This window comes from Beta vulgaris, chromosome 5 (genome assembly GCF_026745355.1).
Source record: "Beta vulgaris subsp. vulgaris cultivar EL10 chromosome 5, EL10.2, whole genome shotgun sequence".
In the NCBI taxonomy this organism is placed as follows: domain Eukaryota; kingdom Viridiplantae; phylum Streptophyta; class Magnoliopsida; order Caryophyllales; family Amaranthaceae; genus Beta; species Beta vulgaris.
The window spans coordinates 3,296,410-3,309,637 of record NC_079206.1 but is presented as its reverse complement, the minus strand read 5'-3'; the positions used below and the strand labels follow the sequence as shown (position 1 = coordinate 3,309,637).

General features: G+C 35.0%; 1 protein-coding gene across 1 annotated transcript; it reads left to right on the top strand.

The window, feature by feature from the left end:
- The first annotated feature begins 5,264 nt into the window (after window positions 1-5,264).
- LOC104892231 (hypothetical protein) lies at window positions 5,265-12,590 on the top strand. Its single transcript, XM_010678098.4, has 7 exons — window positions 5,265-5,749; window positions 6,441-6,770; window positions 9,382-9,537; window positions 10,036-10,379; window positions 10,687-11,203; window positions 11,308-11,340; window positions 11,791-12,590. The coding sequence occupies exons 1-7, from the start codon at window positions 5,572-5,574 to the stop codon at window positions 12,300-12,302; spliced, it is 2,070 nt and encodes a 689-aa protein (XP_010676400.2). The 5' UTR covers window positions 5,265-5,571; the 3' UTR covers window positions 12,303-12,590.
- Window positions 12,591-13,228: the final 638 nt, after the last annotated feature.

Below are 13,228 nucleotides of genomic sequence, written 5' to 3'. Positions count from 1 at the left end.
CTCCCTCTGTTTTTTTATCTTTCTTACTTTTCTGTGCACATCTCCCAATGCACATTTTTGAACTTAAATATCTTTTATTATATAATAGTAAAAATTATAACGATTGAATATTAATAATGTACTAATTGAGACGAATCAAACAAGACCCCACATGACTATATTTTTTCTCATAAATTGAAAAAAAATTGAGAAGATTCTATCTAAGTATGAATAGTGTTAAGATTCCAAGTGAGAATGATAAAAAAAAAAAAAAGAGGGAGTAACAACTAAACTCTAAATTCCATTTGTCAAACAGGGCCGATGTGTATGTTTAGTAAATATAGGTTTGTGTCAAAAGTATGGGTTTGACTTTTGAGTTCATATTAGAGGATTTGACTAGTCAAAAAGCTCCTCCCACGACTTTTTCAAAAAGAGGTTTTTGATCCCAAAAAGGTATTTCAAATCTACATTTACCAAACACCTAAATTAGAAGATTGACTAGTCAAATTCTCTAAATTAATTGACCTCGCTCAAATCTCTAATTTGGCCCCAAACCTCTCTTTACCAAACAAGGCTAAAGAGATATTTGTAAGAGCTTTTTGGACTCAATAAGCTCTTTTTGGAAAAACTAAGAGATGTTTTTTTTATATATTTGATGTTTGAGTATAAGTGGTGAGATTACATTTATGTCACAAACTTCTTTAAAATTAATATCTTTTACCAACATATACCTAAAAGTCTATGTTCTTTTTATTCTTTCTTTGATTTTTCTTATTATTGTAATATTTTGTTAATATTGCGTTAGTTTTTTCTTTCAATCTATGGTTTTTTTCTTGTATTTTCGATCCTTTTATCCTTTAGGGTATTGTAATAAGAATATTTTGTTAGTCTTGCATTAGAAATTGATAGAATACCATATAATTGATGAAAGAGATGACAAATTTTCGTGGTTGTTAATCGTCGAGGACCTAAGTGTATTATTTTATATTGTTTTAGTGACATTGAACTTACAACGCATTTGTTATAACTTATAAGGGCTTTGATACCAGATTTATGTTTTTGATGTATGTTGACATCAACTTCTAAACCTTTTTTTTTCTTTCACTTCATGTTCAATAAAAATGGTCAAGATCATACCATGGAAAATCCTTGCGCAAAGTATGTGTGAAGTGAGGTGCAATATGGAGTCCACTCATGGTACACCCGGGTGTACCATGCTCATGGTACACCCAGGTATTTTCGTAATTAATTGGAACTCTAAGGACACGCTGGTAATTTCAAGTACTCTCTCTCCTCAACCTCCATCTCTTCCGCGTGCTTCGCTGCCATTTTTTCCAGCGTTGTTGTTGTTCATTTCCGTTGATAAGGAGTCGTCTTCTTCCGGCGAAAACGATGGCGGTTTCTTTCTCGCTCTTCTTTCTCGTCGGAATCACGAAATCAAAACTTCCAGATCTGAAATTTCGAAATCAGAACTTCAATTTCCAGATCTGAAGTTCGCGAAAGATCAATAAAAAGGCCGATACGCTCGCCGGAGAGGTTTCCTGATCTGTCTTTCATGGCTGCCGGAGGTATTCATCCTTTTTTGTCATTCTCTCTCTAGATTAGGTTAAGTTAATTGTGTTTTAATGGTGATTATGTGATTTTGTGGTTTCAGTGATATGCACTTTTGCAATCAACCAATGGAGAAAATTTGAGAGCAAAAGAGTTGAACAAAATGGGAATGAATTGCTTGATTCGCTGTCAATTTCAGTTCAGAAATAACTCAAATGAATTTGTCTTTAAGTTGATTGTTGTAATTTTCTTTGTTTTTGTCAAGAGATTGATAATGTAGTTTTGTGTGTATTATGAAATTTTAGGTGTTTCCAAATGATTCGAAATTGTTTCACAAGTTGCAAGTTATAGGATTTGATGAATATGAGATTGTAATTTTCTCTCTTTTCTTCCTATATTGATAATTTGATTTGCATGTTATTAGAATACTAGTTGTTGAGGAGAGAGAAAGTAGCTTATATTATTCATGGTGGTGGTGGTGTGCAACAGTGTTCATTTACATAATTTGTGCTCATACAAGTTTGCTCATTTTCTTAAATGAGTATTTGTGCTCATTCAAGTTTGCTCCTTTTCTTAAATGAGTATTTGTGCTCATTCAAGTTTTGCTCATTTTCTTAAATGAGTAGAAATACTTACTCATCTACTCACTTTACTCATTTGCTCATTTGATCATTTGCTCATTTTGCTCATTTGCTCATTTGATCATTTGCTCATTTTGCTCATTTGCTCATTTGCTCATTTCCCATTTTGCTCATTTGGCGAAAATAGCCTTGGGTGTACCATGAGCATGGTACACCCGGGTTTACTATAAAGATTCCCGTGCAATATGAGGTGTGTTAATCACAATGGTCAAGATTCTTTTAAGTTGTTTATGGAAAAGAAACGGTCAACCCTCCTTCTCAATCTATAGAAAGCGAAAAGTTGTAAATGTTTTATTTTTTTTGAATGTTAATTCAAATTTTGGTAGAATACTGAAAGTTAACATTTGCATTTCAAAAGTGGAGTTAGCTTTTAAAGACACTTTTTCCCTTTTAAAAAAAAATAAATTTTAAAGACACCTTTTTCAATTTCTATAGAACGAAAAATTATTATTATTACCGTTATCATTTTAATTTATTAGGTTAATCTTTAGTGTCGAGAAGGTTAATAATTAAAAGTTCACTTAAACCCTTCTTTTATCTTGTCTGTTTTTGTCCTTTTGAAGGGTCTTTCTATTCGGTATAAAACAACTAAACTGAACAGTTTGCAACTAAATTGAACTGATTGCAACTGAATGAATTGAATTATAACTAATAGTAATGGTAATAAATAAATTAGGAACTAAACATAACTAATTGGAACTAAACCGAATCGAATCGAACTGAAAAAAGACGGGATGAACAGAGCTGAAGTTGTTTGCCAAAATATACAATTGGTTCCAATAATTTCAGACAAAGGACCATTTTTCAAGATTTTTTGAGACAAAAGGAAGTATTTAATGTTTGTTGTTCACTTCTTAATACTTAATAGATTGAAAATATCAAATATTTTTTTGTTAAATTAATTATCATAAGAGATAATTAATAATTATTATTTTTTTAAAAGATGAATTTTAATAATTATTACTTCATAATAAATTTTGAGGGGTAGTATTTATGTTAGGGGTAATATTTATGTTATTAGTGGTTAATTTTTTTGTCTAACAAGGTCAAATAAGTTCAATCAGGTCCAATAAGGTCTAATAAGTTTCAATCAGGTCCTATAAGGTCTAATAAGTTTCAATCAGGGCTAATAAGTTTCAATAAGGTCAATAACTTCTAATCAAGTCTCATAAGTTCCAATCAGGTTCAATCAGGTCCAATAAGTTGAATCAGGTCCAATCAGGTTTAATAAGTTTCAATAAGTTCAGTTCAGATAAGTTCAGGACCAATAAGTTGAAGAGAACGCACCCAAAATACCCTAAATTAGGCCCAAAAATCCAGATGCTAGCAATAAAAAAAGGAGACTAAAAAGTAAGTTATTATGCGTCCTCACTTGATTATTCCTTCGTAATTTATATGACCACTTTCCTTGACAATAAGTTAAAAATATTTCCTGCGTGCCTACGGATCTTGAACTAATTTTTCGTCCCGGGATACGCCTTGAGTACTTATATTTTTCATTTAATAATATATTACTTTACAAGATTATACTCAAAATTACTTGATTAGTGGTTAAAATTTTTGTGTATTAGTTTGAAGTCACGGGATAAAATTTCATACAATATTTTTTTTAATAGTATATAAATTACATAGAGTAAACACCTTAAAAATACTCGAACTTCATGGCTGGAGAAAGAGTATGACCACCACTTTACAAATGCTCTACAAAACATATACTTCCTCCGTTTTTTTTTAGATGTTACACTTTCTATTTTAGGAAGTTTTAAATTAGATGTTACACTTTTATTTTGGGTAATAACTTCTCTCTATCTCTCTCCTATCACATGCTCACATGGGACCCTTTTGTTTTTCATTCTCTCTATCTCTCTCCTCTCCAAAATTCACCTAGGAGTCCGTGATTTGAAAAGTGTAACATCTAATAAAAAACGGAGGAAGTAAGAGATTTCGTAGACATCATAAATTAATGAAAAACATATAATAATTCTTATTAAGAGGTCAGGGGTTCGACTCATGACATTAACATATTTTTTCCAAAATTACGTGTCAAAATTATAGTATGAGTGGGAGGTTCCACATGGTACATATGCTTTGACAAGTGCATTTGGCCTTTTAATATATTTATATAGATTACCTACTTCCCATTCTTTACATATGCATGACTGCAACCCCCTATTCCTTGTTTTCCATACTCATAACTGTCCATTGCCTTCAACCGCAAGTTTAGCGCAAAATATTTTTCGAATCTGTCGACGCCATCGTCAAATACTTGTTGACTTGCTTTAGACTGTTCACATGCTTGTGAATTGAACTTGACATATGTATATAGTTAAGTAGGTTTGCTTTTTTTTTTTTTTTTTTTGAGCATAGAAAGACCCACAAGAACAACTAATATAAACGAGATTTGATCTCAAGTATTACACACACCACATCCTAAGACTTCAAAATCACATGAATAAGCACTGAGCATTTAGCATTGAGCAGCCGAAAAAATTTAAAATAGGTGTAACATGATTTTAACACCCTAATACAATCATTATCCACTAATTACAAGTAAACCAAACACTACAACCCATCATTACAACCAACAAAACCGAAATCATGTGGATTGATTTGTGGCCTACTAATTACCCAAATTAATTAATTCACCTAACTTAAGTACTACTATTATCAAAATAAGATCAAATATCTTCCTTTTATAAGGACATTACATACCTTCCCAAAATACCCCTAAGTTAAGGCAATATCAACAGCTACACGTCAACACCCATTACCAAAAAATAAAAACAAAATCACTGACTAGACAAGATAAATCCAACAAAAAAACTATTTGTCATATACAAGGACAATTTAGTAATTTAACACACCAATCTATCCACTCATTTGACTAACTTCAACCAAACACGAGTCATATTCTTATTGGACAACAAACAAACCCTACAAATAACCTTTATAGACCAACAAATTCCCTAAAATATCCCTACTTTTTCAACTTATTCACATTTATGTCCTCATGAAATCTGCCACGTAATCAAGGGTAAAATAGACATTTCAGTTTAAACCTCGCCGGAAAATCACTCTCCGAGAATCCAAAAGCACGCACATTTTCTCCCTTTTCCCGAAAACTATAAATACTTCTCTTTCTGACCCTCTCCTTTTCTTGCCCTAGACGCCTCCATTTTCGCCGCTAACCTCCTTCTCTTTCTCTCTCCTCGATTTTGATTTTCTCTCTCTATCTGCTTGTTTTGTTAGTGTTTATTTTCTCTCTCCTAGGGTTTTGTTTTGTTCGGCGATTGTTTGATTTTGTCGATGATTTGAAGTGTTTGAGGTGTTTAATTTGGGGCTTTTTTTGTTGTTGTTGTTGTTGGTTTGATTTGGATGGTTGAGAGATGTGGTGGTGGTGATGGAAGCAGTGGAATTGGTGATTCCGGTGGATTTTGTGGCGGCGAAATTGATGGGTTCAGACGTTCTTGTTGGAGCTAGGGTTTGTTCTACTGATGGTGAAGCTCGTGATTCTGACGCTATTTCGCATTTTTCTGGCGCTAAAATTGATGAATGCACTTCCTTACTTAGTCATAGAGGTGAATACATTTGATTTCAGTGTTTTTTTTTTTGAGTTTTCAATAATGTTTTTCCGTTTGAGTTTTGATGGTTTTGTTGCGTGATCTTTAATGTTTTGAGCTTTAGACTATGTATATTTCAGCTCAATATTGGTTGTGTAGTGGTTTATTGACGATTCAATTAGTGCTGCGTGGAATTTGAACTTCGTTGTGGGTGTGAAGATGGGAAAAGTGTTTTTTGGGACTGTGGATAACTCTTTTGTTTTCATCTTCGGCTCTTTTCTGAATCAACAATATCCAGTGGTTGCCATGGACTTATTGTGATCTTCAAGAGCTAGGCTAAGCCAAAATTGGCTCTTCAATTTTTTCGAAAGCTCTTACATTTTTTCGAAAGAGGGCAGGATATTCGCAACAAGAGACACAAATAGTGTGTTAGTGTTGATTATTTGTCAATTTTGGTTAAAGCATTTGACGTGATTGGGATTTCGGATTGCTTTCAGTAGGAAGAACTTGTGTTTTTATGTGCCGTTATGCTATTGTGTCATAATCTATGGATATGTTTCAGGTTCACAGAACATTAGTTACTGTGAGGCTGATGTTCTTCTTATTTCCTTAATGTTGATTTATAAGCAATACGCTTTTGTTCGACAGTTCAAGTGTCTGGCTTGCTGCTTATATTTGGGAGATTATAATGTTTTCCAAAATTGTTCAGGTACTACCACTGCTTCCGGTTCATCTTCCTGGTTGAAGAAAGCAGATGCAGGGTCGTGTAGGAGCAACTGTGTGCCATCGAGATCAGTGACAGAAGATGTATCCCTGGCTGTAATTGATGGGATAACAAGTGTTTCCACTATGTCGATGTCAGAGTATGAAGGTAAACAGATTCAACGGAAGATGGGAAAGGCTCCAAAAAATGGAAATGTCTCTTTTAAGAAACCTCGAATGTTGCAACCGGACAATTTATTGCCTCAGACTGAAGCTGATGAAGCGAAGACAGAGTCAGAAAAGCTTGGTTTGCATCTAGTCAGATGCTCCAGTGCAGGTGAAGTGTTTTGCTATGTATTGGTTATAATCATGTGAATCATTGGTTTGTATCATGCTTAAATTATTATGCTGGATGTTGCTAAAATTTGGCAAATTACCATGTTACAGTTTGTACATGACAATACAGCAAAAATGGTGGGTTTGGAGTCTGGAGTCTGGACTTTGGAAGGGGTAGTTAGAGAAGTGAGGGCTTTGCGTGGTAACTAGTCTAGCTGTAATGATCTGTTACTGTCTGGAAGAAGTTTGAGGGGCCAGAATATGTATGTCCTTGATCTAGCATGTTGCTGTAAAGCTTACATGTTGCCTCTTTTGGCTCTTGGTAAGAGTTTGGAGATTGCTAAATGCTAATCTTGACTTCTAGATAGAGAGTCTTGCGAAGTTGAAGCTGCCATTCATTTAGCAGCATAGATGAATACTCCCTCCGGTTTTTATTAGTCTAGGCTACCCCCTTTCCTTTTTGGGTTGTAATTTATTAGCTTACTTACTTTTTTTTCTGGGTATGGTCCTACATGTTTTATATTATTATCTTTACAATAAAGTTTTTTTCACTCTATCTCTCTTGGCCCATAACATTAACAGTCAACTTCAATATGACCCACATACCTATTTCTCCCACCGTTTACTGATCCTACATATCTTGATTGTATTTATACGTGATTTCGGCATGGTGATTGTTAAGAGTGCAACTACCATTAGTATGTATTTTGCAACTTAACAAATTTGTAGAATCATCTGTGCACTTATCACCTTTACTTAGTAATAGTATTTAATTCCATATTTTAGTCTATTGTTGATATCAAGTTACCTTTTGGAAAACAAGGTCTTCTCTTCTCCAAGTCTTTTCTAGTACAGTGAGGAATTGGTAGTCTTTTGATTACTCTTCAACAAGTAGTTATGTGATACTCTAGCTAAAGGTTTAGTTTTTACTTGCCAACTACCAATTCCTAAGTAAATACATTTATGCACTCTCACAGACCTCTGTCTTCATGTTGTTTCTTTGTAAAGTATTAATGTGGTTTTGAGAACCTTTATTATCAAAATCTTTGTTTGTGGTTCAGAATTACCTTCTCTAATCTCAATTTGCTTTTGAGGATATAGTTTACTGATCATTCGGTGATACTTGATCATCGGGTGATACATTTTTATATTGCTGGAAACTTCAACATAGTTCAGTTAGTCTATTTGGTTGTTACTTCATGATATATGCTATAGTCATGCTACCTTAGTAAGTATTGACTTCCTAACATTGCTTTTAAATCAAGCTTCGTTATTCTTGGGTGCTTCTGATTGGAGATGACTCAAGAGTGTTCTAAATAGTTGGTATCTTGACTAAAGAGGGGCTGGTTTATATGGCTCTCCATAAGCTTGTGGATCTTACAAGAGCATTAATTTGACAGTTATGATTAGAGAGATACGTACCCCATTTTACCTTGTTATTGATATGAATTCCTTTGTCGACAAGTAATACTAATTCTGTTGGAATTTTATTTTCCCTAAACCCTCATAACTGTATGGCCTTTTTGCTTTGACATTCTTCTTAGTAGTATGTTTCATCTAGTAAATAATGATAAATATTGAACTTGTCTTGCAGAACAGAAGTGCTCATTTTGTTAAGGGTTTCATTTCTTTATATTAGATATTGTTTTGGTAATGGATTTTTGATGTAGTGTATTTATTAAGATGTAATTGGAAGTTCAAGCTATTGTCACTCAAGCTCGAGGAGAAAGTTCTTCAATGCTAATCAACCGACTTTTTGTAGCTTGCTATAATTAAGCAGCAACTACCTTTATTCGAAGCGAACCCACTTGTATGTTTAATTTTTTCATTCCCTTTTCGAGGCTATTGGTTTTACTTTTTAAGATAACTTTAGCTAAAGCACATGTGGCTTGCTCGGCATCAAGCCATGGTTGTTGAGCTTCGCTTGGTTGATGCTCTGCTCCATTAAGTTGATATATAGAGGGAGTGAGATTGCTGTTTTTGTGGATCTTATAATGCTACTTCTTCCATTCAGTCATGGTTCAAGCTCCATCAATGACAAAGTGCTTGATTATGCCTGTATTAAATGAGATCGCAACATCTAAGCCTTAATGTTAGTGAAGTAATTTTTTTGTGGTCCAGTTAGAAAAATAGCAATCTGCTTTCGTCTGAAGCTGGTTCTAGTTTGGTCTTGATGTTCTGATCTCTACTCTGCAGTGCGCTAGCATTGGTCTATGCAACTGAATGAGTAGAGATTGAGTCAAATGTAGATAGTCTGTCTACAATGGCTGGTTAATAGCATATAGTAAACATTGGACATTTGCAACTTTCAGAGTTGATATTATTCAAGTCATGCTCTTGTGGTCAGATGAGACATCCATCTGCATTATCCAGTTTCTTCTGGAGCCAGGTGCCTGGTTGGCATTGTTGTGTTGATCTAACAATAGAATCGAAATGATTATTGTTGCCAAGTTACTAGCCAACAATCCCCGCAAGCTTAAATCTCGTTTTTAAATTGTTTTACAGTTTTACCTTTGTTTATGTTAACCTACGAGACTCTAGTTTTTTCTTCAAGCTTTTTCTGTCTCAGTTTGTAGTTGACTGATATCTGTTCGTTTTCTTTTGCACTGTAGATAAATCTCAGGCAGTCAAACAAAAGAGCAATATAAATGGCAAACGGGGTGATAGAAGGAATTCTAAAGTTCCTATGAAGTCAAAATTTGATCCATTTTCCCTGAAAGTTGGTTTACCAAACTCCAGTCCTGCAAGTGGAGGAAGCAATATTTTTGGTATGAAACTGGTCTCTTCTTTTTGAGAATAAATTTTCTGAGGTCCAGATCTTCTGCAGCCTTCAGCTAAGAAGATCTTTCTGGGGGTGGCAAGCTTTAACTTTTGTTGTGCTATTTTCTTGATTCTCTTCTGCCCCCCCTCCAAAATGCTGCGTCTCTGAATCTCTCTAAACCTTAGCATATAATTTTCATAAATGACTCGCAAGTGTATTGTCTCATTGCTTTGTTTTTGAGTCATCATACTATATCTGACAGCTTCGCTTTGAATATGAATTTGTTTCTTGCTTGACAAAGGTAAATATTTTTGAGCTTATTGCTTGGTCATTTTATTACCAATCGAGTCTTTGTTTCAGGATCTAGAATTTCCTAGTTGTTTCTAGTTCAAAATGGATAAAATTGACTTTGATATTTTAGTTTAGCTTCATTTCTGGTGTTGTGGTATATGCACGGGTATGTTCTAGTTTTTTAACCTGGATGTTCCTTGACACTTGTTTGCAGGAACATATGGTCTCAAGCCAGATGTACATGATATATCAAAATTTATGGATGATATCTCTTTGGATGAGCTCCTTGATGGAACCTATAAATGTCATAATTTTGGCAAAGAGAAGGGAAAGAAAGCACCACCTGCTAATATGACTGAGAATATACTTGAATCAGTTAAAAAAGCTTGTTCTGTCATTCGTGTTATAGGGACACGACAGGCCAAACAAGTTGAAGAGGTGGATACTCAGGCCAACAAGAAAACCCCTTTGTCATCATCACCTTCTAGTACAGGTGTTTTAAATGGTTCTGATGGTGATGAAAGTAGCCTTACTGCAGCATTATCCAAATGTGGAAAGGTATATAGTTACTATAGGCTACAACTAGTGCAGAGGGAGGCAATTGCTATTCGGTTTTATTAGTTGTTTCATTGAAGGAGTTTTATATAGTTTTACAACAACCATCTTCTAAGGTGAAATGAAGGTTCCTCCTTTTAGAAGAGATAGTGTCTTTCTTCTATGATGGAGAAGTTCAATTTTCTTGGTCCCAGATAATTAAAATTTATGGACATAACTAAATCATGTGTAACAAGATGTATTAGTGAACATGGCAATGGGTCACCTTTGTTATTCTTATAAATAAATTTCATGTACTTTCTTCCTTCAGGATCTGGAGTCGTCTGTAAAGGCTGAATTTCCTGCTGCCAAAAAGGATAATGTGTTGTATCAACCTAGAGATATTTTAGCGAGGTTGGCACTTCCTCCACCAAAGGATTTGGACTCTTTGTTGCAGGATGCAGTGAAGCCAGTGGTGTCTACAAAGCTCAATGATTTGCGTAATGGGAAGCCTTTATCTCATCGAGTTAGCTTGCCGCCTTTTCCCTGGTCCCATAATTTCAATGGGCACCATAAATCTAATAATGATGCTATAAAAGTATCAAATAGAAGCAGTTGCCAAGGCAGATGGGTAAGGATAAAGAGCAATGCCAGCTTTATTGGAGGGGGCAATGAAGATTTTATGGATTTGGATTCGCTCACTTACGATGGTAGCCTTGTTCCAGCAGGACAATTTATGTATCGACTTCCTGATATTGAAAGCAGTTCTTCTGCAGTTATCAACCAGCAGTGCTGTCAGCAGAATTCTTCTTCAGCCGTATGTCCGACAGCATCTCTGCCACTATCGGGTAAGAATCCATCTTTGTTGAAGCTTTTGGAAGGTTGGAATCCCCTTTTAGAAGTGTACATTTTTTCTAGTGTTTGTTACTGATGTGTGTTAACTTGTCTGCAGAATCTGCAAGTACAGTTCACTCCAAAATGAATGGTATGTGTCTATTATTTTTAAAGCATAATGTCATTGCCACACTTAAAATATGCTTTTATTGTACAAATCTCCGTCAGACTGATGTCATCATCTCAGAGTATCCGTTTTAATAGACATTACACTTGTTGGCAGTTGCATTTGATTTCTATAGAGAATGACCTTAAAGAAAAGCTGCAAGCATAACCTCAGTATTAGTGATTTACATGGGCATTTATATGGCTTGTAATGTTCGTCATGTATTGCTTTAAATTGAGAAAGCTTCAAACCATGTTTTACATGTGATGTCAAGTTCTTGAGTTCGTTCTTTTTTTATATTGTTCTAGCTTTTTAATACTGTAGATAATTTGTAAATTGGAGTAGCAGTTATTTTTATAGGTTAAGATGTGAAAACTTCGTAATTTTTATCTTCAGTTGCTTCTCTTCTCATCTTTTATTGGTTCTGGGTGACAGCTCTGCATTCTCCCAAAGTACTGGCTGCCGCTCAAACTCTTTGCGACATTGCCAGCGATTGCTCAAATCGTATCTCAAATGGAATACTAAAATGGGCTAAACAACCGTCCCAAAAATCCATGAAAGCTCGGAAGTCACGATCAAGTGAAAAACCCGAGGAGTTTTTGACACCCAAATCGGAGACTTTACTTAATCACGTAGTAAGGAGCATAGAGTACGGAGCTTCTTCATCTCCAAAAAAACCTAAAATCACGGTTGTTGAGCGCCGAGAAGATTTTAGTCACATACATGCAGTTATAGGATTGAGCTCTGTATCTGCTCCTAGATCAAACAGATCGTCCCCAAGCAGATTGTCTAGAGATTCTGTTGCTGAAACTAGAAACTTAAATGGAAACTTTGTAAAACCACAATTTATGGCTCCTCCACCTCCTCGGGTTTTGGATAGGAGTAACCACAACCCACAGAAGTTGAGAAAAGTTTCACCAATGGATTGGAACAGGACAAGAAGCTAGCTTGTATGGATGATGTAGTTGCTTTGTAATGCCAAGATCTGTTGTGAAGTATTAGTGACACTCCAAGAGAAACTTAGTTGAAGATGTTAGTTTGTATATATTGGTGTTTATGTGTAGCTCAGGATTGGTGGTGGTGGTCTCACGGAAGCGAGACCGAAAATTCCAGTGTTGTAACATTATATGTTAACAGATTCTAGAGGTATCTTTTTCATGGGATATTCTTTGCCTTGTACAGAGCCATTCCAATGAGGCAATTGAAATTTCAGTTCCCTCTTTCCTTTGTTACTATCTTCAGTCCCTTCAATGTTGTTGTATCATTGTTATTCATGAACTACTTCATATTAAGAAACTGAAATCTTAATAATAATCTTTCATTAACAATCTATGTGAGTTTCTATAAACAGAATTTCCTGCAGAACTGGTACATCTCAGGATCACACCGGATATTAGAATTCCCAGGACATTTTAAATACAAAAATTAATGGAGTATGCATAAGCTTAATGTGTTTTTCGTGGTATTATTTACTGTAATTAAGTTAATTGAAAAAGGATTTGAAATTTACCGGAACCATTTAAGATTTCCATTCAGAGGTACAAAAATTAGTTGTAAGTTCATTTTCTAGGACAATCACTTACACTTTGTTTGGGTAGTAATAGAGGAGGAAAAAGCAAGGGAAGGGATAGAGGAGGAAGGGGAGGGGAAAGAAAGGGAGGAGGAAGATAAAGTTCCGTATCACCTCCAAATCTTTCTAAATTTCGAAGGGATGAATTTATTATGGAAATGTTCCCCTCACCTTGTCTAGGCGTCCAACCGTTTGAGTCTCTTAGGGGACTCAAACGGGGGTAATTTGGTCATTTTATGCGTTGGAAGATTTCACTCGCATGTGACAAGGATTTGCTTGGTACCAATGCTAGGTTATAATGGT

Bases quoted from the DNA above. Each gene is read 5' to 3' on its own strand.
- LOC104892231 (XM_010678098.4), top strand. From the start codon at position 5,572: ATGGAAGCAGTGGAATTGGTGATTCCGGTGGATTTTGTGGCGGCGAAA. The intron at 10,380-10,686 runs GTATATAGTTAC...TTCTTCCTTCAG, and splicing joins CATTATCCAAATGTGGAAAG to GATCTGGAGTCGTCTGTAAA. The intron at 11,341-11,790 runs GTATGTGTCTAT...TCTGGGTGACAG, and splicing joins AGTTCACTCCAAAATGAATG to CTCTGCATTCTCCCAAAGTA.